Raw genomic sequence first — 21,404 nt, 5'->3', positions numbered from 1 at the left:
AATTAATCAGCCCTCTGGGCGTCCTTGCAGGTTGCTAGGATACTGGGCGTTACCAAGGAGATGCAGACCCTAATGGGAGTCCGCTGGGGCATGGAGCTGCTCACCCTCCCCCATGGCCGGCAGCTACGACTAGACCTGCTGGAAAGGTAAGGCAAGCACCTGCACCCGGGGACTCGCGGGGAATCCCCCGGGCTACCTTGCTGCCCTTTTGCTATGACCGGCTGGCCAATCAGAGTGTCTCAGCCCGGGTCCCATGGGGTTCGGGCTACGCCTTCCATCCATTGACGAATCGCAACTGCTCGGTGTCCGGCTCCAAGCAATCCCAGTTTCCCCAAAGCCTGAGTCCTGTCTCCGAATTCATCTTTTGCACCCTCTTGACCAATCACACTGCGCGAGCCTTAGCCCCGCCCATCAGCTCTGGCTACTCTTTCTTAAAACTGTTCTGCCGCGTGAATTCCATTGATCGATCACAAGCCCCTCAGCCCTGCGCTCCTAAGTCTCTGGCCCCGCCCCCGAATTACGCCGACCAATCAGAAGCCCTTAGCCTGGCTTTCTCTCACTCTGGCCGCGCCCCCTAATCTCATTGACCCTTTCCCACCTGTCACTTTGGGCTTGGCCCTCTGCCCCTCGGGCGCCAAACGGAACTAGTGACAGGACCCCTCCCCTCTGACCTGGCCGCTGAGACAGGTTCCACACCATGTCCATCATGCTGGCCGTGGACATCCTGGGCTGCACGGGCTCGGCAGAGGAGCGGGCAGTGCTTCTGCACAAGACCATCCAGCTGGCGGCTGAACTTCGAGGGACCATGGGCAACATGTTCAGCTTCGCGGCGGTCATGGGCGCCCTCGATATGGCTCAGGTACGGAAGGGCGCATCTCGAGCTGAGCTTCAGGAAGTCGTTGTCTGGAGGAGCCCCGGGATGTTCGAATTGGGCACTTTTTGGCAGCATCAGTGAAAGGGTAGCTGGGTTCTCTGAAGTGACCTGCTCCAAGACCAAGTCTTGCCCCTTCTTTGGGTCTCAGTTTACCCACCTGCAAAATGAGTGAGGAGCATTATATGAGTTTCAAGAATAAATATAAAATGGCTATAATTCAGTGGGCACTTAATATATGCTAGGTGCTACATTAAGTACTTTGTAAGTACTGATTCGTCAGAACAATCTTGGGAAATAAGTGCCTTTATTGTCCCATTTTATTTATGGAGAAACTGAGGTACAGCAGTACTTGGCCTAAGGTCACACAGTCAGACTGAAAAGATCAGGATTCGAAGCAGATTGGTTTCACAGCCTGAATCTTGTCCACACTCTACACTTGCTCTCCTGTGCTTAGTCAGTAGTAACAACAGGGTCCCAGAAGCTGTGGGTCGATTCCCGGCTCTGCTACCTAATTTTGGGATGACCTTGGGCAAGTCATTCCCCTAGCTGAGCCTTAGTTCCCGCCTCTGTAAAATGAGCTGTTGCAAGGCCTCACGGGGAATCTGAAGAGCAGCCAGCACTGTCCCAGGTACATGAAAGGTGACCGTGGTCATAACTATTATCCCACATCTGGGTATGTCCACTCAGGAGGGTGGCCTGTGGTCAATGTGGGCCCCTTCCCTGGTCGGACGTTCACAGTCTGCTCTCCCCCAAGATTGCCCGGCTGGAGCAGACATGGGTGACCCTTCGGCAGCGACACACAGAAGGTGCCATCCTCTACGAGAAAAAGCTCAAGCCATTTCTCAAGAGCCTCAACGAGGGCAAAGGTACCTCTCCCACCTTGCTGTGTGATGTTGGGCAGGCTCCAGCCCCTCTCTGGGCCGGCAAAGACTCTCCCAGTGTAGACGAGGACCAACCAGAAACTGAGCGCTGCACAGGCTAATCTTGAGCTCCCTTTCTGCATCTGGCTACCGTCTGCAGGGTGGCTAGGACCAGGCTCAGCCCTCAGGCCAAGGCTGCAGTGGTTTCACCTGGAGGATTGGAAGAGGAGGAGTGCTAGTCTTGGGAGTTGGGAGCTGGGGGGGGGGGGTGCTCAGCCAGGGACCTTAGGCAGACCCACCCCCAGCTCCACCTCTCTGCCTGGAGTGCCCCTGGGGATGGTGGGGCCTCCAAGGCCTCTAAGCGCCTGCCTCCCCCCCCACAGAAGGCCCACCGCTGAGCAATACCACGTTTCCTCATGTGCTGCCGCTTATCACTCTTCTTGAGTGTGACTCGGCCCCAGCAGAGGGCCCCGAGCCCTGGGGCAGCACAGAGCACGGCGTGGAGGTGGTGCTGGCCCACCTGGAGGCTGCCCGCACCGTGGCCCACCACGGAGGCCTGTATCACACCAACGCGGAGGTCAAGCTGCAGGGTAAGTCACAGGTCACATCTGGGGGTCGAGAGACAGTCACTGTTGATGCTGGCCGGGCCTCCCTCCACCAGACTCCCCATGCACGTTTCTCCATTCCCATTTCCTCGTCTGGCGCCCCTCCCTGGCTTCTTTTCGTTTTCCCTGTTTTTCACTCGATTACCAGTTCAGCTGTGCGTGGAAGGCCCTGGGTTGGGGTGCAGGGACACAGAGGTGATGGGGAGAGCACCCTAGCTGTGGATCTTTCTTTGAGCCTCTGTTTTCTCTCTGTGAAGTGGACATCCTAAGGGATTATTCTACAAGTTTGTTTGCCTCGGGCTGAGCACTTGGCCTAGAGCTGAGACACACCTACCCTACCCTCAAGGAGCTCCCAGTCTAGGGGAAAGGGCGAGTGAAAGGAGCGGAGAGGAAGTGGCCTCAAGTAATCCAGCTTTTACTGCTTTAGGCATTATTTAAGCCGTAAAGTTTCACTGTAGGCAAACTGGAAATTACAGCTGAGCAAAAAGAAAAAACAAAATCCCCCCAGTCACGCAGACGCACATGGTGACAACATCCTAGTGTTTGTGTTTCCTGCCTCTTTCTTTTTCAGAGCAAACAAAACATTTTTTTTCTTAACTAACAAAAACTTATTTGCAAAATGTGTACATTTCTTAGTAAGAAGTTTGGAACTTACAGAAAAAATACAGAAAAGAAAATCCTTCCAAATTGACATTCATATTTTATCTTCAGTAATTTAAATATTATATGTTGCAGACATGGTCCTGTTCACTGACAAACCTTGTTGGATTCCTGATGGAGCTTGGGGGTGGTGGAAGGCCCCTAGGAAGAGGGTCCTGCGGGGTGTGTTGGCTTTTGGCAGGACCCCCAGCCTTCCCTATTGGATGGTCATTCCCCTGACCCCTGTGCTCTGCCTCACAGGGTTCCAGGCCCGGCCAGAGCTCTTGGAGGTGTTCAGCACTGAGTTCCAGATGCGCCTCCTCTGGGGCAGCCAGGGTGCCAGCAGCAACCAGGCCCGGCGCTACGAGAAGTTCGACAAGGTCCTCACTGCCCTGTCCCACAAACTGGAACCTGCCGTCCGCTCCAGTGAGCTGTGACCCCCGCGCACCCCTCCCCTCTGCAGCTGCGGGCAGCAACAGGGACAGAGGGGCACAGACCTCTCCCCGGAGCACCCCAAAGACACTGTGATCAGCCCAAGAATGTTCTGGGCCCAAAACCAGGATCTCCCTTGCCCCTATAGGGTCCTGCAGGACCCCAGGGCTCCATCCCACCTGCTGCGTGCCCACCAAGTATCCTTTCAGGAAGAACCGGAACCCTGTTCCTCCCTCCAGCTCTGCTTCTCCCCTTCCTGCTGAGGTGCCCTGTGTTCGAGCCATGGGAGGGTCCTTATGCCTCCCCACTCTTCTCTGGGCATCTGCCCTCAATGGACACCAAGGCCTCCACCCGGTTGTAAATCTGTCTGTTCTGTAAATAGATGTACAGAAGCCATGTTCTTTCTTTCATATAATAAACTTTTATGACTCTTTCTTCTGTCTCTCAGGGGGCCCTGGTGGAAGGAAGTGTCTTTTCTCTCAGATGAAAGGTGGAAAAATTCAACAGTAAATACTTATTTAGCACCTGGGACATTCCAGATTCTACCACGAACCAGAGTTACAGCCAATACTAAAACCTGGTCCCAGTCCTGGAGGAGCTCACAGACTAGTGGGGGAAAGAACCCGCTAATTCCTACCAAGAGGAGAAATCCTGGCCAGCCAATCCCCCCCTGTTTCCTGCTTTGGAAATCCCAGCGAAGTTTCCCACAAATGCACAACAAAGCACTCCAGATGTTTGGAGTGGAAGGGCTTGTAAATTTAGGATTCCAACTCTCCCCTGGAAAATCGAACTGGAGGGAGAAGGGACTCTCCTGGGGGTCGCAGTGGCAGAATGAGGAAGGCTGGAACCTGAGTGTCCTGACCTGGAGTACTTTCCTTTTCTCAACAGAAGGACCTGCTTATTTCTTTTCAGGGCCCCAGAAAGGTGTGTGTGTGTGTGTGTGTGTGTGTGTGTGTGTGTGTGTCTGTGTGTGTGTGTGTGTGTGTGTGTGTGTGTGTAGGGTGGGTGGATCAGGGAATCTCTAAGAAGGGCCATGAAAGCAGTTGTCTTGATGGGTAGGGGAGGTAGGCAATGTGGATCAACACAATTCCTGTCGAGGCTGGAGGCCTGGGGAGCCTGTTCACTGAATATGAAACGTCTCAGATCCTTTGCCTTCTAAATCCTTTGACCAAGAGAGGCTGGATAACATAGTGCATCAGATCTCTGGTAGCAGCTTGACTTGGGTTCAGTTCTATTATTTACTAGCCTTGGACAGAAGCTTAACCCCTTGGATCCCAGTTTCCTCCTCAATAAAATAAGGACAATAACAAAATCGATTCCTTAGTATTAATGGTAAAGCACTTAGGGCAGAGTAGTTGCTAGGTAGGGAATTGCCATGTTTCATACCTAATGGATTGCCAATAATCATTATTGATTACTTTCCGAGTCAAAACACTTTATGTGCCTGTACCTCATTGAAATTTCACCATTTCTCTGTATGGCAGTTACGGTTATCGTAAGACATAAAAGGCACCTACGCTAATGACACCTAGTAGGTGCTCATGAAAAGCTCTATTACTGAGTGCTCTTTTGTCATATAAAAAAAGAGCATGGAAAAGGCGCTTTGCAAGGTTTAAAGTGCCGCACAAGTTTTTGCTACAATTGTTACGTCACCCTTTGTGGTCATAATCCTTTATTATTCTTTCGGCGCTATTATGGTCTCCTAGTTACCGTCGCCATGGAAACGCGGTGCGCCACTGGCTTGGGACGGTTCGCGGGCTCCCTCTAGAGGCTACTTTGCGGTCCTGCTACGAGACGCTGGCTCGGGACTTTCCGGGGGGAGTCGGGAGTTGTAGTCTACGGAAGATGGCTGCCGCCGGGAGAGGCACGCCGGGAATTGTGGTCCTAGGGAGGGGCGGTTGGCCCACATTCGGTTCCCGCCTCACCCGCATGGCGGCTGTGTCTCGCGGTTGCCGGCCCTGGGGCTCGCTCCTCGGGTTGCTGGGGTTGGTCTCAGCCGCGGCCGCGGCCGCCGCCTGGGACCTGACTTCGCTGCATTGCCACTTCGGCAGCTTCTGCGAATGTGACTTCCAGCCCGACTTTCAGGGTGAGGAGCCGTAGGTGCCCGGAGCACAGGGGCCGGCGGACCGGGGAGCCTTCAGACTTTGGGTTTGTCCCCGGGCTTGACCTGGAGGGTAGAACCGAGGGGCGGGACCCGCAGACTTCCGCGTGGCCCGCGCTGAGGGACTGAGAACCTGGAATACTGGACTTGGGGCGAGGGTTTGGGAAAGCATGTTTGGGGTCCAGGCAGAGCCTTGCCAGGATGGAGAGAGGCATTTGACAGCAGGGACTTACGGGGAGCACTGGGCCTCCACAGTGGACTGGCCATCAGGGGAGAAGCCTGCCTTGGGAATGGGCAGGAGTCTTAGGGCCAAACCTGTTGACAGCTTGCAGCAGCCCCTTTGAGCTAAGCACAGTGCAGAGGGCCAGCTGGTGGGAGCGCTGCAGAGCCAAGTCAGGTATGATGGTGGCTGCTGCAGCCAGAGTCCCCAAAGGCCCCACTCACTCCCTTTCCAAAGACGGTTTGCAAAAGTGTCTGAGACACAGGGATCCCTAGACCAGGTACCAGACATGACTCCTCCCCACCCTCTTCTGTGGCAAGCGTGTGTCTTCAGCTCTGATACTGTCCTTCTTGTGGCCCTAGGTCTGGAGTGTGACCTGGCCCAGCACCTGGCTGGCCAGCACTTGGCCAGGGCATTGGTGGTGAAGGCACTGAAGGCCTTTGTGCAGGACCCAGCCCCTACCAAGCCACTGGTCCTCTCCCTGCATGGCTGGACAGGCACTGGCAAGTCCTATGTCAGCTCCCTGCTGGCACACTACCTCTTCCGGGGTGGCCTCCGCAGCCCCCATGTTCATCACTTTTCCCCCGTCATCCACTTCCCCCACAACAGCCATATGGAGCGTTACAAGGTAGGCTCGTGGCATCCTGGACCACCATTCACCTGCATGTGGGGGTGCCAGACCTTAGGGAGTGAATGAGTCAAGTCTCGGGAGGGTGTGGGGGTCACTCACTTCAGGCCACACAGCCCCCAGGACCTATTGTAAACAGAACTCAAGATGGACAAGGGACATGGGATTGTATAGTCGCAGGTATTACTTGCCAGTCTGCATTGTTATCTTTCTGGAAAGCATAGTCCCAATTTGAGGCTCAGAGTAAGCATTCAGTAAATAGTACCTCTTACTACTACTCTCCTTGTCAATTGCAGGGTTCTTTCCAGGCTGGTCTTTTTCAGGTGTCAACATTATTGAAAAGGTTCAGGGAGCAGAAGGGAAGCTTCCTCTTTTATGGGAAGTAGGAGGTGTCAGAGAAGGAATCCTGAGCGGGCAGATGTGAGGCCTGGGTTTGAGTCTCTGTGAGCTTGCTGACTTGCTGTGTGTGAGCTGGAACAAGTCTCTGACCCCTTGGGGCCACAGTTTTGCCACCAGCCCCATGAAGGGATTAGTTCTCTCTGGGAGACCATACCTTCCTGGGAAAGGGATTAGTTCTTGCCTTGGGAAGAAGTCTCAGGTGAGAGGAGTATCTCTAGGTGCCCTCAAACTCCTGCCTCTCCCCTGCAGAAAGATCTTAAGAGCTGGGTCCAGGGGAACCTCACAGCCTGCAGCCGCTCCCTCTTCCTCTTTGACGAGATGGACAAGCTGGCCCCAGGCCTGATGGAGGTCCTGCTACCCTTCCTGGGCTCCTCCTGGGTTGTGTTTGGGACCAACTATCGCAAAGCCATCTTCATCTTCATCAGGTGGGCCCAGCTTTACAGCAGCATGGCGCAGGGACATTTGTCCAAGGTCTTAGCTATCCAGTCTTGGTTGGTGGTCCCACACCAGAATATCTTTCTGCCTGGGCCCAGTTGGGCCTTCCCAAAGCCCCTCACACTGGCTGTGATACTGTTGCTCAAATTTTGACATTCTCAAAGCCCAATCTGGGCTCAGTCTTTGGGATCCACACTGTTTCTTTGTGGAAGGATTTTTCCCTCTTTCGTGGCCAGGGGCACACAGACCTGGGGAAAATCGGACTAGAATTCTAGTCCCACCTCTATCTGTGTTTCCTTGGGCAAATTTTCCTTGGGCAGTTCAGTCTCTGAACTCCCATCTCCTCTTCTGCACAGCAGGGCCAAGATTAATCCCCCACTGTCCTCCTAGAGGCCAGGGGTGAGAAAGTCAGTTAAGGGACCCAAAAGTGTTTTGTAAACTTTAAAACCAGGGGTGAGAAAGTCAGTTAAGGGACCCAAAAGTGTTTTGTAAACTTTAAAGTGCATGACACATATAGGTGAATTTCCAGGCATCATGGTTTTAGACATGGGCTCTGGAGAGGGGAAGTGGTTCCTATGGTGTGTTTTCAGCGGGTTTGGCTCCTGCTGGTACTGAGCTGGGTGCCCAGGCTCAGGTCGTGTTGGGTGGCACATGGGAAGCAAGGGACAAATCCTGGCCCCCATTGTCTGAGCTGTGGCCCGCGTACCCCATGGTTTCAGCAACACTGGTGGCGAGCAGATCAACCAGGTGGCCCTGGAGGCGTGGCGCAGCCGCCGGGACCGGGAGGAGATCCGCCTGCAGGAGCTGGAGCCCGTCATCTCCCAGGCTGTGCTGGACAACCCGCACCGTGAGTTCCTGCACCCCTGGGGTAACTTCAACAGGCCGAGGCTTCACACCCAGGTCCACCAGGCTGGGCCAGGTTCTCCCAGGGTCTGATGCGTTGCCCACGGACCGGGTACTTCTCAGCCAGGCTTTGGCGCTCCTGGCTGTCATGTGGCCTCCCTGAGCCCGCCACAGACCCTTCCCACATTGCCCCTTCCTACAGATGGCTTCTGGCGCTCAGGCATCGTGGAAGAGCATCTCTTGGACGTCCTGGTACCCTTCCTACCATTGCAGCGGCACCACGTGCGGCACTGCGTGCTCAACGAGCTGGCCCAGCTGGGCCTGGAGCCAAGGGAGGAGGTCGTCCAGGCTGTGCTGGACAGCACCACCTTCTTCCCCGAGGAAGAACAACTCTTTTCCTCCAATGGCTGCAAGACCGTGGCCTCCAGAATTGCCTTCTTCCTCTGACTCTCCAGGTGGCGTCCTTGCCTCTCCTCGCCTGGGCCAGGCCGTGCAGGAAAGCCCTGCGGCCTCTGCAGTGGGGACCCTTTTCCTGAGCCTCCTGGAGAATGAGACCCGGAACCCAAAGTGAAGATGAGGAGGCGTGCTGGCTAGGCCATGGGACTGAGGGCCCTGCCGTCTTAACTGGTCTCAGGGCCTCTTGGCCTTTGCTTCCCTCCCGAGAGAAACCACTGGTGACCCCAGAACTTCCATGAGACTTGACCTTGCCCTTACCCTCCAGCCTAAGCCTTCTCAAGATGTGAACTGTAACTCAGGGACTGTGGCTCCTGGCTGCGCTCTCCCTCTGCGGCCTGTTACTCTTGGCCGCGTGCTCTGGCACCGTCCTCTCAACCCTCCATTGCACACACTGTGTCCCAGTACTGTAAAGCCAGGCTGAGACTTCTCAGTCTTCATGAACAGAGGGACTCAAGCTGCCACTTGGGCCTGGTTTTTAAAGTTTTTAATTTTATAAGAGAACAAACACAATAAACTTAGCCATGGGACCAGAGGACTGTTGACTGAGGTATCTAATTGCTCTGGAAGGAGGCCCTTTTGCTGGGTGCCAGTGAGTATGTACGGGGGTTAGAATCCCTCCCATACCCAGCAACAAGCGAGGGAGCTGAATGGCCCTTTCAGAGATCCGTGTCACTGCTGGGCCAGTCTTGATTTTTCTGGGGTTCTGGCTCAGGCCCTCTGATCTGGGGTTTTCTGAGAGTTGGGCTCAGTCCCCTGGTGTCCTCGGTCTTGCTGTAACCTGGGCTTGTGTTCTGGCTCCAGCTCTGTGCAGCCGTGGTCTTGCTGGACCTTTGGTATTGGTCCCAAGTGGCCTCAGCGTTGCTGGGGCTCCAACTTGGATCATAGAAATCCTTGGTCCTGCTAGAACTTCGGATCAGTCCCCCACTCCGGCCATGGGCAGGCTTGATCTTCCTAAACCTCTGCCTTGGGCCCTGAGTGGCCTTGGTCTTGTTAGGTTTTTGTCTTGGGCTTCGGGTGGCTTCAGTCTGGCTGGAACTCTGGCTCTGGCCCTGTGTGACCTTTGTCCTTGTGCAGCTCCGACCCTGGCCCTTGGCAGCCTTTATCCTGCTGGGCCTCCGGCTCTGGCCCTGTGCTGCCTTGGTCCTACTGGGGCTCCTGCTCTGGCCCTGGGTGACTTTGGTCCTGCTGGGGCTCTGGCTCTGGCCCTGGGCAACCTCTATCTTGCTGGGGCTCTGGCTCTTGTCCTGGATGGCCTCTGTCTTGCTGGGCGTCTGGCTGTGGCCCTGGGTAGCTTTGGTCTTGCTGGGCCTCCGGCTCTGGCCCTGGGTGGACTCTATCTTGCTGGGGCTCTGGCTCTGGCTCTGGGTGACTTTGGTCCTGCTGGGGCTCTGGCTCTGGCCTGGGGTGACCTTGGTATTTCTGGGGCTGTTGCTCAAGCTTAGGTGTTCCCTGTTCTCCAAGAGGTCTGAGGATTGAGTCTTCAGCAGTGAGGAGTCAGAGGATGTCACAGAAGTGGCTGAGGTGCTCCTGTATTCCTTGCAAATAGTAGACGTCTCTGAGGCGGATATGGTCCTGACTGGGAGGGACGTGCCAAGAGCATCCGTTAGGCTGCCCTTCCCAAACAGCTCTAGGAAAAGGAGGTGTAGGCCTCACCCTTACCTCTATCCCAGAGGCCTTGCGTGGCCTAGGGGCAGGCCTGTCAGATGAAGCCAGCCCAGCATTCCTCTGGCAACCCGAGCCCTGCAGGTGGGCCAGGGCTGTGGGATATGCGGGGGAGGCACTGAGGGCTCACCACGCCCCCTTCAAAGTCAGGATACTTCCTCCTCTCTATAGTCACAGAACTAGAAGTAGCAGAGCCCGAATGCACATGCAAGCCAAGGAGTCTCTGACCCCTGACCTTGGCCTTCCCTGCTGCTTTGGCATACTTGGGCCTGGTGGGAGCACTGGGGACTTACAGCCGAAGATGGAGCCTGAAGAGGTCTGGTCGAGGTAGCTTTCGCTCAGGGACCTCACCCTGCTGGCTGCAGGCTCCTGCTTCTCGTCCTAGGGCAGAAGAAAGGTGGGGAAGTTGCTGGCTGTGGGAGGCCCCCTGGGCCAGCCGCTCAGCTCTGGAAGGAAGGCTGGCAGCTTAGAGCTCTTCAGGGGGCCCCGCTGGGGCTGGGCAGCAGGAGGAGAGGTGAAGACTGGACAGGAAGGGGAGTGGTCACACTAGACTGGCAGGGCACTGTGAGAAATTTCAGCAGCATTCGAGAGGCTGCTCGGGTCTCAGTTCTGCCGTCTGCAAAATGCAAATTACAGTCCTCTGAACTATAGAGTGCCATACCCTGGAGAATGGCTAGTGAAGAACTGAGCTTTCTGTGCTTACCATCCTATCCCATTTCGTCCTCCCACATATTTGGGAGGGAACTACTGCTTTTACCATTTCCTGGACCAGGAACCAAGACTCCAGGAGCCTAAGCAGCCTGCACGCAACAACACTGAGCTAAGAAGCAGAGGAGCAGAGCTTGAGTCCAGGCCTGTGGGACTCCACAGCCGGGCTCCTGGCTGCCGCCTCTGGCCCACTCACGCCCGCAGGCGAGGGATGTGTGGGTGCGGGGAGTGGGCAGGCAGAGCCCCAGCAACTAGCAGGCAGCACCGCCTCCACATCTCCCCGAGGGAGGGAGCTCACAGTGACCTCAGCGTGGGCATGAAGTCTTAGACTTTCGTGTTCCGGTGTGAACTAGAGAACTCGAGGGCTAGCCTCTTCCATTTACGGCAAGGGATGTTGGTCTCCCATCCACTTCATTTTCGTAAAGTTTTCTTTGAACACAAAGGTACTTGCTGTCCATCAGCTGCTGAGTGGACAGACTGTGGGACTTTTGTAGGATGGAATTCTCGACCAGCGATGAGAACGAGCAGTCAACTTGGATGCATCCCACAAACATGCTTAGCGGAGAGAGTCTGAGACAAGCGGGTGCTCCATCCTTGTCCATGGATGTGAAGAACCCGCATGTTCAGTTGTGATGTCAGGGATCAGGACAGCCTTGGGGGTGCACTGGGCTAAGGGCGGGGCCTAGCAGGGCGCATGAGGGGGCTCTGGGGAGCTGGGAGTGTGTTCTTTCATAGGTAATGGTGTCATGGGTGTACTCAGTTTGTGAAAATTTCATCAGCTCAATCACTGATGATTTGTGTACTTTTCTGTATTTATGTGACATTCAATAAAAAGTTCTTAGAGACAGTTTTAAGAATAAAATCCTGGCACCAATGCCCAGTGCACACAGAATTTATGTAGGTGAGTGTGGCAAGGTTTGGGGAGGCCTCTCCATAAGGGGCCCACATCCCTGTGCCCTCCCTCAAGGGTACCCCTTATGGGTAGCATCCCTACCTCACAGCAGAAAGACCCCAGCCCAAGCACACAGCCAAGTGGTGGCAAAACCAGGCCCGGATGCCAGCCTCCAGCCACTCTGCCTCCCTCAGCCCTGGCTCGGGTGGGCTACGCCCGACCCCAGACCTCTAGTGCTGAAGGCCCGGCGCGTATAGCCCACTCACCTCTTTCTCCTCATGGAGGGCCTTGGCTGCCTTTGCACCTGCTGGCGCTCCTGTCAGGGTCTGTGGAGCGGCCTCGAGCTCTTCAGAGATCCCAAACAAAGGCTTCCACCAGAACTGCAGGGTCCGTGCCTTCTGGCGCTCTAGTTCCCGCTCCCTGAGCTGCCTGCTGAGCCACGGCCCCAGAGTGCTGGGTGAGCCCCCCCCCCCGGCTCAGCCCACCCTCCCCAGGCTCCGGAGAGTGGCCCTGAGGAGGCAGCAGGGGCAGGAGGAGCCTTGAAACCCAGCCATTTCCCACTCCCGGCCCGGGGCCCCCACTTGCGGAACTTGCCCCACGATGCCTTGCGGGATGCCAGCCTGCAGGCTTCTTCTCTCCAACAACCGATCCAACTGCAGCCTGGCCAGGTGGGCCACCTGGCTGCAGAGCACGTCATCCACTGACATGCCCGGGAAGAGGCTGGCCATCAGGGTGAGCAGCTGCCAGGAGGAGCCGGGTGTGGACCAGGGCAGGAACAGACGGTGTGTTGCTGTCCTGCCCTCGCAGGGCCCTTCTCAGGGCGGAGGTGGGAAGGGTTTACTGATATCTGACTTTTGAGGACCAGACCACCTCCCCAGAACCAGGAGGAGCCTGTGAAGAGGCCCACCAGGGAGAGGGCGCTTGGACGCCTGAGGGGCTGACCTCGAAGCCTGTGCCCTGGAGCAAGGGTATAGACTTCTTTGAGCCCTACCCTCTTCAGCTGCAAATGGGTGGGGGGGATGTTAGCCGTCTCCTGGGGTGCTGAAGAGGGGTAAACCGAGCAACACTGGAAGTAGCTGGAACCTGGCACGGTTAACTGCCTGGCGTCAGCAGCTCGTAGTTTTGCTAGGAAACAGACTTCTCTGGAGCCCGTCCTTCTGGCCCAGCAAGAACCTACCTTGGGTTGCTTGGGGTTGAGAAGCAGGACGGTGGCAACATCCAGGCGGGCCCCCAAAATGTTCTGCAGGAGCTGCCGGCTCCTGGCACGGTACAGGTAGTACTGGGCCTTCTGGGGGTTGTGCTGGATGGCCATGGAGAAGTGGCTCTCCGCCTTATGGAACTGCCTGCGGGACACAGTGGGCCCCAAGCTGCTGTGTGCTGGGCCCCAGGCAGGGAAATGGCAGCTCCTGGGACCCCCTGGGGAGTTCGGGGCTATCAGGCCAGTCTCTGCTACCCCACCTCCACCATGCCCCTCTGCTCTTCCTCTGCCAGCTATACTCTTCAGGGCCCCAACGCTTACATTAGTACAAGACCCCAATAAAAGTGAGCATTTTTAATATTGTAGAAAGGACCTTTCGAGAATCTCACAAACCCAGCAGCTAAAAATGAGAAAATTAATTTGACTACAATTCAATCCCCAATTACTGAGTAGCAAAACCATCACAAAGGAATGCAATACATAGGGGAAAGACATTTTCGCATAGAAGGCAGACAATCCGCTCAGTTTCCTAGCCTACATAGAACTCCTGCAACAGCAAGTTTTAATGAACAATTTATTATTTTTTAAAGATTTTATTTATTTAAGTGGGTTCTAAGCCCAGTGTGCAGTTTGAACTCACGGCTGAGATCAAGAGCCGCATGCTCAACTGACTGAGCCATCCAGGTGCCCCTGGATATTATTATGTTTTAAAATGTTAAATGTTCACACCTCTTTTTAAAAAAAAAAATTTATTTATTTATTTGACAGACAGTGATCACAAGTAGGCAGAGAGGCAGGCAGAGAGAGGTGGGGGTAGGGATGAGCAGAGAGCCCAAATGCAGGGCTCGATCCCAGGGCCCTGAGATAATGACCGGGGCTGAAGGCAGAGGCTTTAACCCACTGAGCCACCCAGGCGCCCCATTTTCTATACATATGTTAACAATTACTATCATTTTACAAAAGTCAAGTCATGCTGAGAGAGGAAGGGAAGCAGGCTCCCCACTGAGCAGAGAGCCCAATCCAAGCCAAAGGCAGAGGCTTAACCCACTGAGCCACCCAGGCACCCCTGTTCATACCCTTTAACAACAGTTTAGCTCCTGCAATCTAACTATGGTATTATTACTAGTATAATGCATGGAAATGTATGTCCTGCATGCTCGTTATATTGTAATAACAGAAAACAGCCCAATTAATCATCAGAAATGAATTGTGGGGTTGTCTACAGAAATGAATTGTGGTACTTCCACAGGATGGAATACTATGCAAATAGTAAGAGAGGATGAGGTAGTCCTATATATGACATTGGAAGTAAAAAAAAAAAGAGTCAAAAAACAGTTTAGCATGACTTGACCTTTGTAAAATGATAGTCATTGTTAACATATGTATAGAAAATGGGGCGCCTGGGTGGCTCAGTGGGTTAAAGCCTCTGCCTTCAGCCCCGGTCATGATCTCAGGGTCCTGGGATCGAGCCCCGCATTGGGCTCTCTGCTCATCCCTACCCCCACCCCTCTCTGCCTACTTGTGATCTGTCAAATAAATAAATAAACAAATCTTTAAAAAAACAAAAACAAAAAACTATACGTATAGGAAACAATCTGGACTTATCTTTACCCGACCCTTGGCGGGGCTGGTGTTGGGAAATAGGTATTAGAAGGAATGTTCGGGTTCTGAATTATCCACTACCCAACACTTCAGTTTCTTTTTTTATAAACCGCAATTACCATAACGATATTCAGAAAAAAAGTGAAGAGTTTTTCACGGAAGTTTGAAAACTAAAACCATTGTTTAGGAGACCTAGCTGGGACCCAGGGGTCCCAACAGGCAGCTCCGTGCCAAGCCCCAGCCCCAGCCCCCAGCCCCAGGGACCGCCCGCAGCACGTACCTGCCCCTCTGCTCGCAGAAGCCCATCTTCTCCTGTAGCAGCCCCATGCGCAGGTTGGCGCCCTCATCCTGTGGGCTCAGTGCCAGCGCCTGCTGGTAGTCGGCCTCCGCAAAGAGCAGGTTGCCCAGCTGGAAGAAGCAATCTAGGGCCCAGGGAGGGATGCAGGGGCTGAGTGTGCCCCGGACCCCAGTGCCCAGGAGCCCCAGCCCAGCCTGCTGCACCCTCTGGGGAATCCCGAGCCCCGTGGCTGTGAATTCCCCAACTCCCACTCCTATGGGTGGGTGGAGGGTGCCCGCCAAGGTTTTCCAGGCCTCGGGGCACCTTTTCCCAGCCTAGTTCTGAGTGTTTTGAAGAGACTGTAGCCAGTTTGTCTAAGGCAACACTTTGCAGAGTGTGTCCCCAGGGCCCTGAGGCTCTCTTCCCCCGACCCAGCCCAGGCCCTTGGGGGGCAGGCAGCCCCTGCTCACCGCCCCGGTTGATGTAGAGGCCCTTCTCCTGCTGCTCATCCTTGAGGGCCTTGTTGAGCAGCAGCACACCCTCCTGGTAGGCGCCCTGCAGGTAGCAGTGCACAGCGAAGTCATTGTAGGTCAGCAGCAGTTGCCGCTGGGCCTGCTGCACGGCGCGCTCCTGGCTCTCACTCATCATGTCCAGAGCCTTCAGGAGGTCCTCCACGGCGGCATCAAACTCCTGGAGCCGGCGGTACATGGTGCCCCTGTGGGGAACGGCCATGAAGGCCAAGGCGCCCCCACCCACTGGGGCGGCCGGCCAGGATGGTGACCACTCTGGGCCTTCTGACCTGGGTTGTGGCCTGAGGGTCCTATCTTCTTGCGCTGGCTTGGGTGTGGGGCTGGCTTGGGATTTACTATTTGGCTAGCCTGCTGGTCATGGGTGGTTTTGCTTTACCCCAAAATAGCTTCCATCTTTCTTTTTAGGAAGGAGGTGCGTGCCAACCTCTACACGAAGGCCTTTTTGTACCTGGGACAGACGTTTTGCCCCACTGTTTATATGAGAAAACCTAGACTCAAGCATGTTAAATGGCCCCAAATCACATTAGAAGTCCTGGGGGCAAGGCATAGATTCAAACCCAAGCCTTGTCCACTGAGCTGGACCGAGCCTCCCAGCGTGAATGCTCAGTAGCCCTGGGGGTCCAGGATTCCCAGGGGAATGAAGGTGGCTGCCTGCCCCTTCCTCCTCTAAGGGCAACAGTAGGTGAGACCTCTGCCTGGCTTTGATCCTGATAGGGAGCAGGGAAGGATTACTTGGGGAAACTGAGGTCCAGGAAGCTCTTCTGAGACCATACAGCAGGACCCAAGGTGGGGACCTGGCCACACAGTACCGGAAAAGGAAGAGGCAGGGGTCCAGAGGGTTGTTCTCAATGGCACAGTTGATGCACTGCAGGGCGTGCTGCAGCTTGCCCTGCACGGCCAGGATCCCGGCATCCTGACGCGCCTGCTGGGCTTGGTCCACCATCATCTGGAGCAGCACCTTGGCTTGTGGGTGCTTGGGGTCCAACAGTAAGGCGCTGTGCAGGTCTTGATAGCAGAGGCCGGGCTGCAGGGGCCCAGGGATGGCATCAGAGTGGCAGGCTAAGCAGAGCTCTGCCCTGTCCCGTGGAGAGGCACACCTCCAGACCATGTCACCCACCCTCGATGTCCCTGCACTACTGTGCCACCTTTTCGCCTCATGAAAGCAGCGGGGAACATTATGGGAAAATCCTATCCCAGCCCCCATCTTTGCCGGTCCCTTTACAGATGTGACCTCAGGAGAGCCAGGTCAGCCTGGATGGTTTCTGCTGGAGAATGGTGTTGCAGCTGCCTCCTCCTCCGAGGACTTCTTCCAAGGTCCCTCAAGGTGGGGGAAGGGTGAGTCCTTCTGACAGTGACTGTCACATCCTCCCTATCGTCCCAAGCACATGCCCTTCCCCAACCACCCTGATGTTTAAGCCCAAGACAATTCTGACAATAGATGCAGGCCTGGGCCTGAGCAGAAAACATCCCCAGGCAAATAGCTTCCCCTGGGTGAGCAAGTCTGTCAGTCAGTCAACCAACAGTTTTACCAAGCATCCTGTGTCATGTAGGGTAATGGGTTGGATGGCGAACAGGACAAACAGTGTGGACACCAGTTGTGGGTCGAAGTCAGGAGCGGGAAGATGGCAGAGGCTCAGGACAGGGCTTTGGAGTAGGTGGGTTCAAGGGTGGTACCACAGAGAACTGGTTGTGTGACCTTGGGCAAGTCACCCAGGCCCTCTGGATCCGTCTCCTCCTTGTGAAAAGAGGACAATGGGTTGTATCTACTCAAACCATTACCTCAAGTCTTAAAGACAAGTGTGAGTCAAGTGCTTAGAACGTGCCTGTGCATTACAGGGGCTGAGGTGACAGGAGGGGCCGAACTCCCACAGTCAACAATTATCAATAATTACTAGTCTCCTGCCTTGGAAGGAGAGCCTGTCACTGACTCACTGTGGGGGCCCAGAAGCCCAGCCCCCAGCATAGGGAGGGTCAGGTTTCCAGCCACCCCCAGGATACACCACCTGGTGACTGATGTGAACCTGCTTACCTCTTCGTCCCCCAGAGTTTCCCAGCTCCCGTGCACCAGGCCAAGCCCGAACACCAACCATTGTTCTGGATCCCTCCCTTTCCCTGCCCTCCCCCATCTGTCTTTGCTCCTGACTCCCAAAGGACTGTGGGACTGGCCCCTTTCTGGCCACCCTCAGGGCCATCCTTGCCTCTGGCCTCCTCTCTGGCTGGACGGCATCAGGCTCCTGGCCTCCAGACTTGTCCCTCCAGCCAGACTCTCCCTGGTAGCCAAAGGATCTTTCTAAATCCCACTGCCCCATGGAGCACCCTTTTGAGGCTTCTGCTGCCCTCAGGAAGAAGTCAGGGGCCTCCCAGGTTCCCCAAACCCTGGCTGATGTCCTCTCATACCCGCAGTCCCTTCTCTCTGGTGACCCCAAGTCTCCCTTGTCCCCAAGCTGTTCCCTGTACTGCCTGGCTCTAAGCCTGGACAGTGAGGCAAACAAGGAGAGACAGGAAAGGAGGAAGAAGGCCACCTTATCTAAAGGATCCTTGGGTGCTCCTACCCTGTGCTGCTTCCCACACTGTGAAATCATTCTCTGTGCAATTATCTGCTTAAGGATGTCGCCCTTGGGCTCTAACTTCCACAAGGACAGGGATGGCACAGGTTTCTCACCTTGTGGCTTCTGGGAGCTGACACAGGCCTGACACAGAGCGAGAGCTGAGTGGTAGCCAGACAACTATGCTGGGTGGTCAGCAAAGGTCCCCACCACGCGGGCAGCTGGGGTAATCTCAGGGTATGCTAATCTCAGGGTATGCTGGGGGCACCCACACAGGGGGAGGGCCACCCCTGCCCCACCCTCCCTGCTCTACCTTCTGGAAGAAGTTGTAGAGCCTGGCTCGGAGGATGAAGACATCGGCATTGGTTGTACCAAGCTTCACCTCTTTGGTGACGAGTGAGAGGCAGTCCTGATACTGTTCGAGGGCCAGGAGACAGGCCATGCTGAGGACAGAGGGCAAAGACACTCTAGTGTCTGCCGGGCAAGAGGGGCAGGAAGAGGCTGCAGGGAGAACATGGCTGCACCTGGCACTTACCATCGGTAACGGAAGCTGGCTTTCCCCGGCTGGAGTGCAGAGGCTTGTGAGAAGACTCTCAGGGCTTCCTGGAAGGCACACTGCTCAAACAGGCACTGGCCCTGGGGACACAGGGGATAGTCCCTTCTGCTTGTGACTCTGGCCCAGCAGCACCCACTAGCTACAGGGGGCGCCCACTGGGACGGGAAGGGAGAGAGACAAGAGCCAGGGACACAGCCCTTTAGATCTGGGAGAAACTTCAGGGGACAGAGACACAGAGACAGAGAGAGATAGAGAGATGGAGAGAAGGTGACAGAGATGGAGAGAGATACAGAGCAAGGGAGAGACAGCAGAGACAGAATTCTATAGTTGGCAAGATGGCAATATAGAAACAGGAATGTAGAGAAACAGAAAACTTTGGGCTTTGTTGGTATTTCGTGGATTGATATTTTTATTCTGACTTGTAAAACAGGGATGCTGTTGCCTTTTTAGTGCTTAGGTTCTCTAGATGCTAGGTTTGTGGGGTCCAGCACAGCAGCCACTCACTTCACGTGGCTGTACAAATTTAAATTAATTAATTAAATAACATTAAAAATCAGTTCCTCACTCACACTTACTACATTTCAAGGGCTCAGCATTTCCACGTGGCTGACGGCTACCAGATTGGACAGTGCCGAGCAGACCACTATCATCACTGCAGAAAGTTCTATTGGGCAATGCTGCAGAACTTGATCCAGCCCTGGTGGTAAACCACCTGTGGAGGTGGGAGAGGTCATGAGAGGGGCAGGAGGTGCAGATGCAGACACGGGGACAAGAAGGTCCCTAGAGAGACAGAGCTAGTCCCAGGAGCAAGGAAAACCCCCCACAGCTGGAGGAAGAGCCAAGAAGAGCTTGGGTGTGGGGCGGGCACCATGGGTAGGCCTGCAGCAGCTCCAGGCACCTGCAGGTAAAGGACCAAGGTAAGCCGCTCCAGGTACTTGGTGTTCTCCGGCTGGAAGGAGCAGGCCCTTCGCAGGTTCTGGGCGGCCGAGGAGAAGTCACAGAGCTGGATGTAGGCCTCAGCTCGTAAAGCGTAGAAGTCTACCTGAGGAAGAGGGGACCCAGGCTACTGTCCCTTCTCCACTGTCTGCTGAGGGCTGATGCTCAATGACCAGAAGGGACTTGGTGGCCCCAAGAGGAGGAGCCCGGCAGGCAGGATAGTGAGCGCAAAAGTGTCAGCAACCGCCCGTACCCACCCCCTCACCAGCTCAGAGTCCAGGTGGAGGGCACGGGAAAAGAAGAGCACAGCCATCTCCCAGTCCTCTTTCTCCAAGCACTGCAGGCCTTGGTGGTAGCTGTGGGGGACGGGGGGTACAGGCAGAGGGGCTGGTGCTGGCTTTGACCAGCCAGGGCGTACAGCTGTGGCCACTGGAGCGGGTTAGGAGGAGGGGGGAGGTAGGTGGAGAGACAGGGTGGGGCCGGTAGACAGAGACCTAGGGAGAGGAGCCTGGTAGTCTTGGGTCTCATCCAGCAGCCCTGCATACGCAGAGGTGGAAGAGCCCTATTATACAGTTGAATTCACTGAAGCCCAGAGAGGGAGAGTGACTGACCCAAGGCAGTAGGGCACGCCATTGGCTGTGCAGGACAGGAACCTGGGACCCGGGAACAAGGCAATCCAGTCACTCACTACTCCCTGACTTTGAGGGGCACTGTTAATCCCCTGATCTTCGGTTTTACAACATCCAAGTTCTGGAACACCTGGCTGCTCCCAAAGATCCGCTGTAGGGCTCCCTTTGGAACTGGAAACACCCATGGCTTTGAGATGGGCTTTGATGGAGCCGGGTCAAGCTCCAGAGCATCCTAGAACCAAGGGACAGCAAGCTGAGGCAGGCCTCAGAGATGACCCCGCCCCTCTTGCACACTCCTCAGGTGTTTTACAGGATGAACCAGGGCTGACAGGAGGCACAATGTGGTTACTGGTGGCAGTCCCTGTCCCATTCCCCTTAGGGATGTTCCAACTTCTCTCCAATCCTGCCTCTCTCCCTCTCCTGTGGTCAAGGTCAGGGGCCAGAGTTCTTACACTGCACTCTGCTCTCCTTCTGGTCGCCCTTAGCTCCACCTCTAGCTCCCAAACTCCCCAAACACCCCAAAACTCTAATGTCTCCAGCTCAGGGCCAGGAGGTCCTGCAGCCCTTTGCACATCCTGTGGGACCCTCACGCCCAGCAGGGCAAATTGAACACCTCACCTGACTTCTGCCCCAGGCTTCCCCACCCTGGTGAGTCCACCTTTTCAGCCAGTCACCTACGCCCTATCAGTCCTCCTGTCTTGACTGTCCCACTTCCTAAAGATCGTAGATCCCTTCTCTTCTCTCATCCTCTCGTCTGGGCCACGGCCCTCTCTGCCGGGACGCCAGCTCCGGCCAACTCTCCGACCTCCCGAACGGCTCACACGTCTCAAGGCCTCACTTCTCGGCACTGCGGCCGGGGCTTTCCTGAATTGCACAACTTAGGCTGCCTCTCCTGTACTTAAAACCTCTCCTGCGAACTCGGCCTCGGCCTCTTCTCTCCCGACCGTCCCCCGCACCTCTGCGGAGTTTGTCATGTACTCCGGTCCGCGAGAGCCTCCGGCGGCCCACTCCCCACGTTGCTAGGAACCAGCTCCAGGATGTCCCCAGGCTCCGCCCCCTCAGCCCACGCCGCCGGGACCCAAGGCTTGTTAGAGCCGCAAGGAGATTAGCGGATTTATCCGCCGGGGAGGCTGAGGCTGCGTCAGGGAGACGACTCGTCAGGTGTCCGCAGCGAGGCAGGACCACAGCAGGGGCCACAACAAGGCTCCCTCCTCCCGACCCGGAGGTCATACAAGGGCTCCGCGAGTTCACAGTAAACCCCACAGGAACGCGGCGAGGCGGCGCCGCGGCACCAGCTGAGGCGCCAGTCAAGGCCACCGCCCCGCCACTTCCGCTCCTCAGGAGCCCGCAGGCCGGAGGCTCGCCCGGGATTGGGC

At 55.7% G+C, this 21,404-nt stretch overlaps 3 protein-coding genes across 17 annotated transcripts in view; 2 read left to right on the top strand and 1 right to left on the bottom strand.

Annotated features, from left to right (window-relative positions):
* Positions 1-3,844, top strand: part of SH2D3C (SH2 domain containing 3C) — a 29,763-nt gene extending 25,919 nt beyond the window's left edge. For all 4 annotated transcript variants that reach the window (XM_082695628.1, XM_082695631.1, XM_082695629.1 and 1 more), the window contains 5 exons: positions 31-146; positions 688-859; positions 1,629-1,740; positions 2,118-2,324; positions 3,240-3,844. In XM_082695628.1, the coding sequence (XP_082551754.1) occupies positions 31-146; positions 688-859; positions 1,629-1,740; positions 2,118-2,324; positions 3,240-3,415 (783 nt within the window). In that variant the 3' untranslated portion in view covers positions 3,416-3,844. The remainder of the gene's footprint in view (positions 1-30; positions 147-687; positions 860-1,628; positions 1,741-2,117; positions 2,325-3,239) is intronic.
* Positions 3,845-5,222: 1,378 nt separating this feature from the next.
* Positions 5,223-9,024, top strand: TOR2A (torsin family 2 member A). 3 transcript variants are annotated; one of them, XM_082695693.1, is made up of 5 exons: positions 5,230-5,496; positions 6,094-6,359; positions 7,008-7,183; positions 7,913-8,040; positions 8,239-9,024. In XM_082695693.1, exons 1-5 carry the CDS (start codon positions 5,256-5,258, stop codon positions 8,481-8,483), a joined length of 1,056 nt encoding a protein of 351 aa, XP_082551819.1. In that variant the 5' UTR covers positions 5,230-5,255; the 3' UTR covers positions 8,484-9,024. The 3 variants fall into 3 exon arrangements, with proteins under 3 accessions (XP_082551821.1, XP_082551819.1, XP_082551820.1); XM_082695695.1 differs by lacking the exon at positions 7,913-8,040 and having other exon boundaries at positions 5,223-5,496; XM_082695694.1 differs by lacking the exon at positions 6,094-6,359 and having other exon boundaries at positions 5,245-5,496.
* On the bottom strand, positions 8,960-21,320 carry TTC16 (tetratricopeptide repeat domain 16). Of its 10 annotated transcripts, none has more exons than XM_082695616.1 (14): positions 20,985-21,320; positions 20,011-20,260; positions 19,665-19,755; positions 19,362-19,505; positions 18,443-18,543; positions 18,221-18,350; positions 16,171-16,385; positions 15,302-15,546; positions 14,835-14,976; positions 12,932-13,097; positions 12,345-12,494; positions 12,021-12,179; positions 10,448-10,526; positions 8,960-10,068 (listed from the first exon to the last, which is right to left on the bottom strand). In XM_082695616.1, exons 2-14 carry the CDS (start codon positions 20,211-20,213, stop codon positions 9,149-9,151), a joined length of 2,745 nt encoding a protein of 914 aa, XP_082551742.1. In that variant the 5' UTR covers positions 20,214-20,260; positions 20,985-21,320; the 3' UTR covers positions 8,960-9,148. The 10 variants fall into 10 exon arrangements, with proteins under 10 accessions (XP_082551742.1, XP_082551749.1, XP_082551750.1 ...); XM_082695623.1 differs by having other exon boundaries at positions 10,448-10,523; positions 12,021-12,186; positions 12,349-12,494; positions 19,665-19,893; positions 20,088-20,260; XM_082695624.1 differs by having other exon boundaries at positions 10,448-10,523; positions 12,021-12,183; positions 12,349-12,494; positions 19,665-19,893; positions 20,088-20,260.
* Between the last annotated feature and the right edge of the window lie 84 nt (positions 21,321-21,404).

The sequence above is a fragment of the Mustela nivalis genome (assembly GCF_964662115.1).
Source record: "Mustela nivalis genome assembly, chromosome: 13".
NCBI lineage: Eukaryota > Metazoa > Chordata > Mammalia > Carnivora > Mustelidae > Mustela > Mustela nivalis.
This window is presented reverse-complemented; position numbering and strand designations above follow the sequence as displayed.

What these genes read in the sequence shown, in the direction of transcription:
- TOR2A (XM_082695693.1), top strand. Translation starts at nt 5,256, where the DNA reads ATGGCTGCCGCCGGGAGAGGCACGCCGGGAATTGTGGTCCTAGGGAGG. An exon ending in CTTCCAGCCCGACTTTCAGG is followed by an intron (nt 5,497 to 6,093) that starts GTGAGGAGCCGT and finishes TTGTGGCCCTAG; the next exon opens with GTCTGGAGTGTGACCTGGCC. An exon ending in TGTGCTGGACAACCCGCACC is followed by an intron (nt 8,041 to 8,238) that starts GTGAGTTCCTGC and finishes CCCTTCCTACAG; the next exon opens with ATGGCTTCTGGCGCTCAGGC.
- TTC16 (XM_082695616.1), bottom strand. Translation starts at nt 20,213, where the DNA reads ATGGGTGTTTCCAGTTCCAAAGGGAGCCCTACAGCGGATCTTTGGGAG. An exon ending in CCTTGGTCCTTTACCTGCAG is followed by an intron (nt 18,544 to 19,361) that starts GTGCCTGGAGCT and finishes CTGTGTCCCCAG; the next exon opens with GGCCAGTGCCTGTTTGAGCA. An exon ending in GCCAGCTTCCGTTACCGATG is followed by an intron (nt 18,351 to 18,442) that starts GTAAGTGCCAGG and finishes CTCTGTCCTCAG; the next exon opens with CATGGCCTGTCTCCTGGCCC.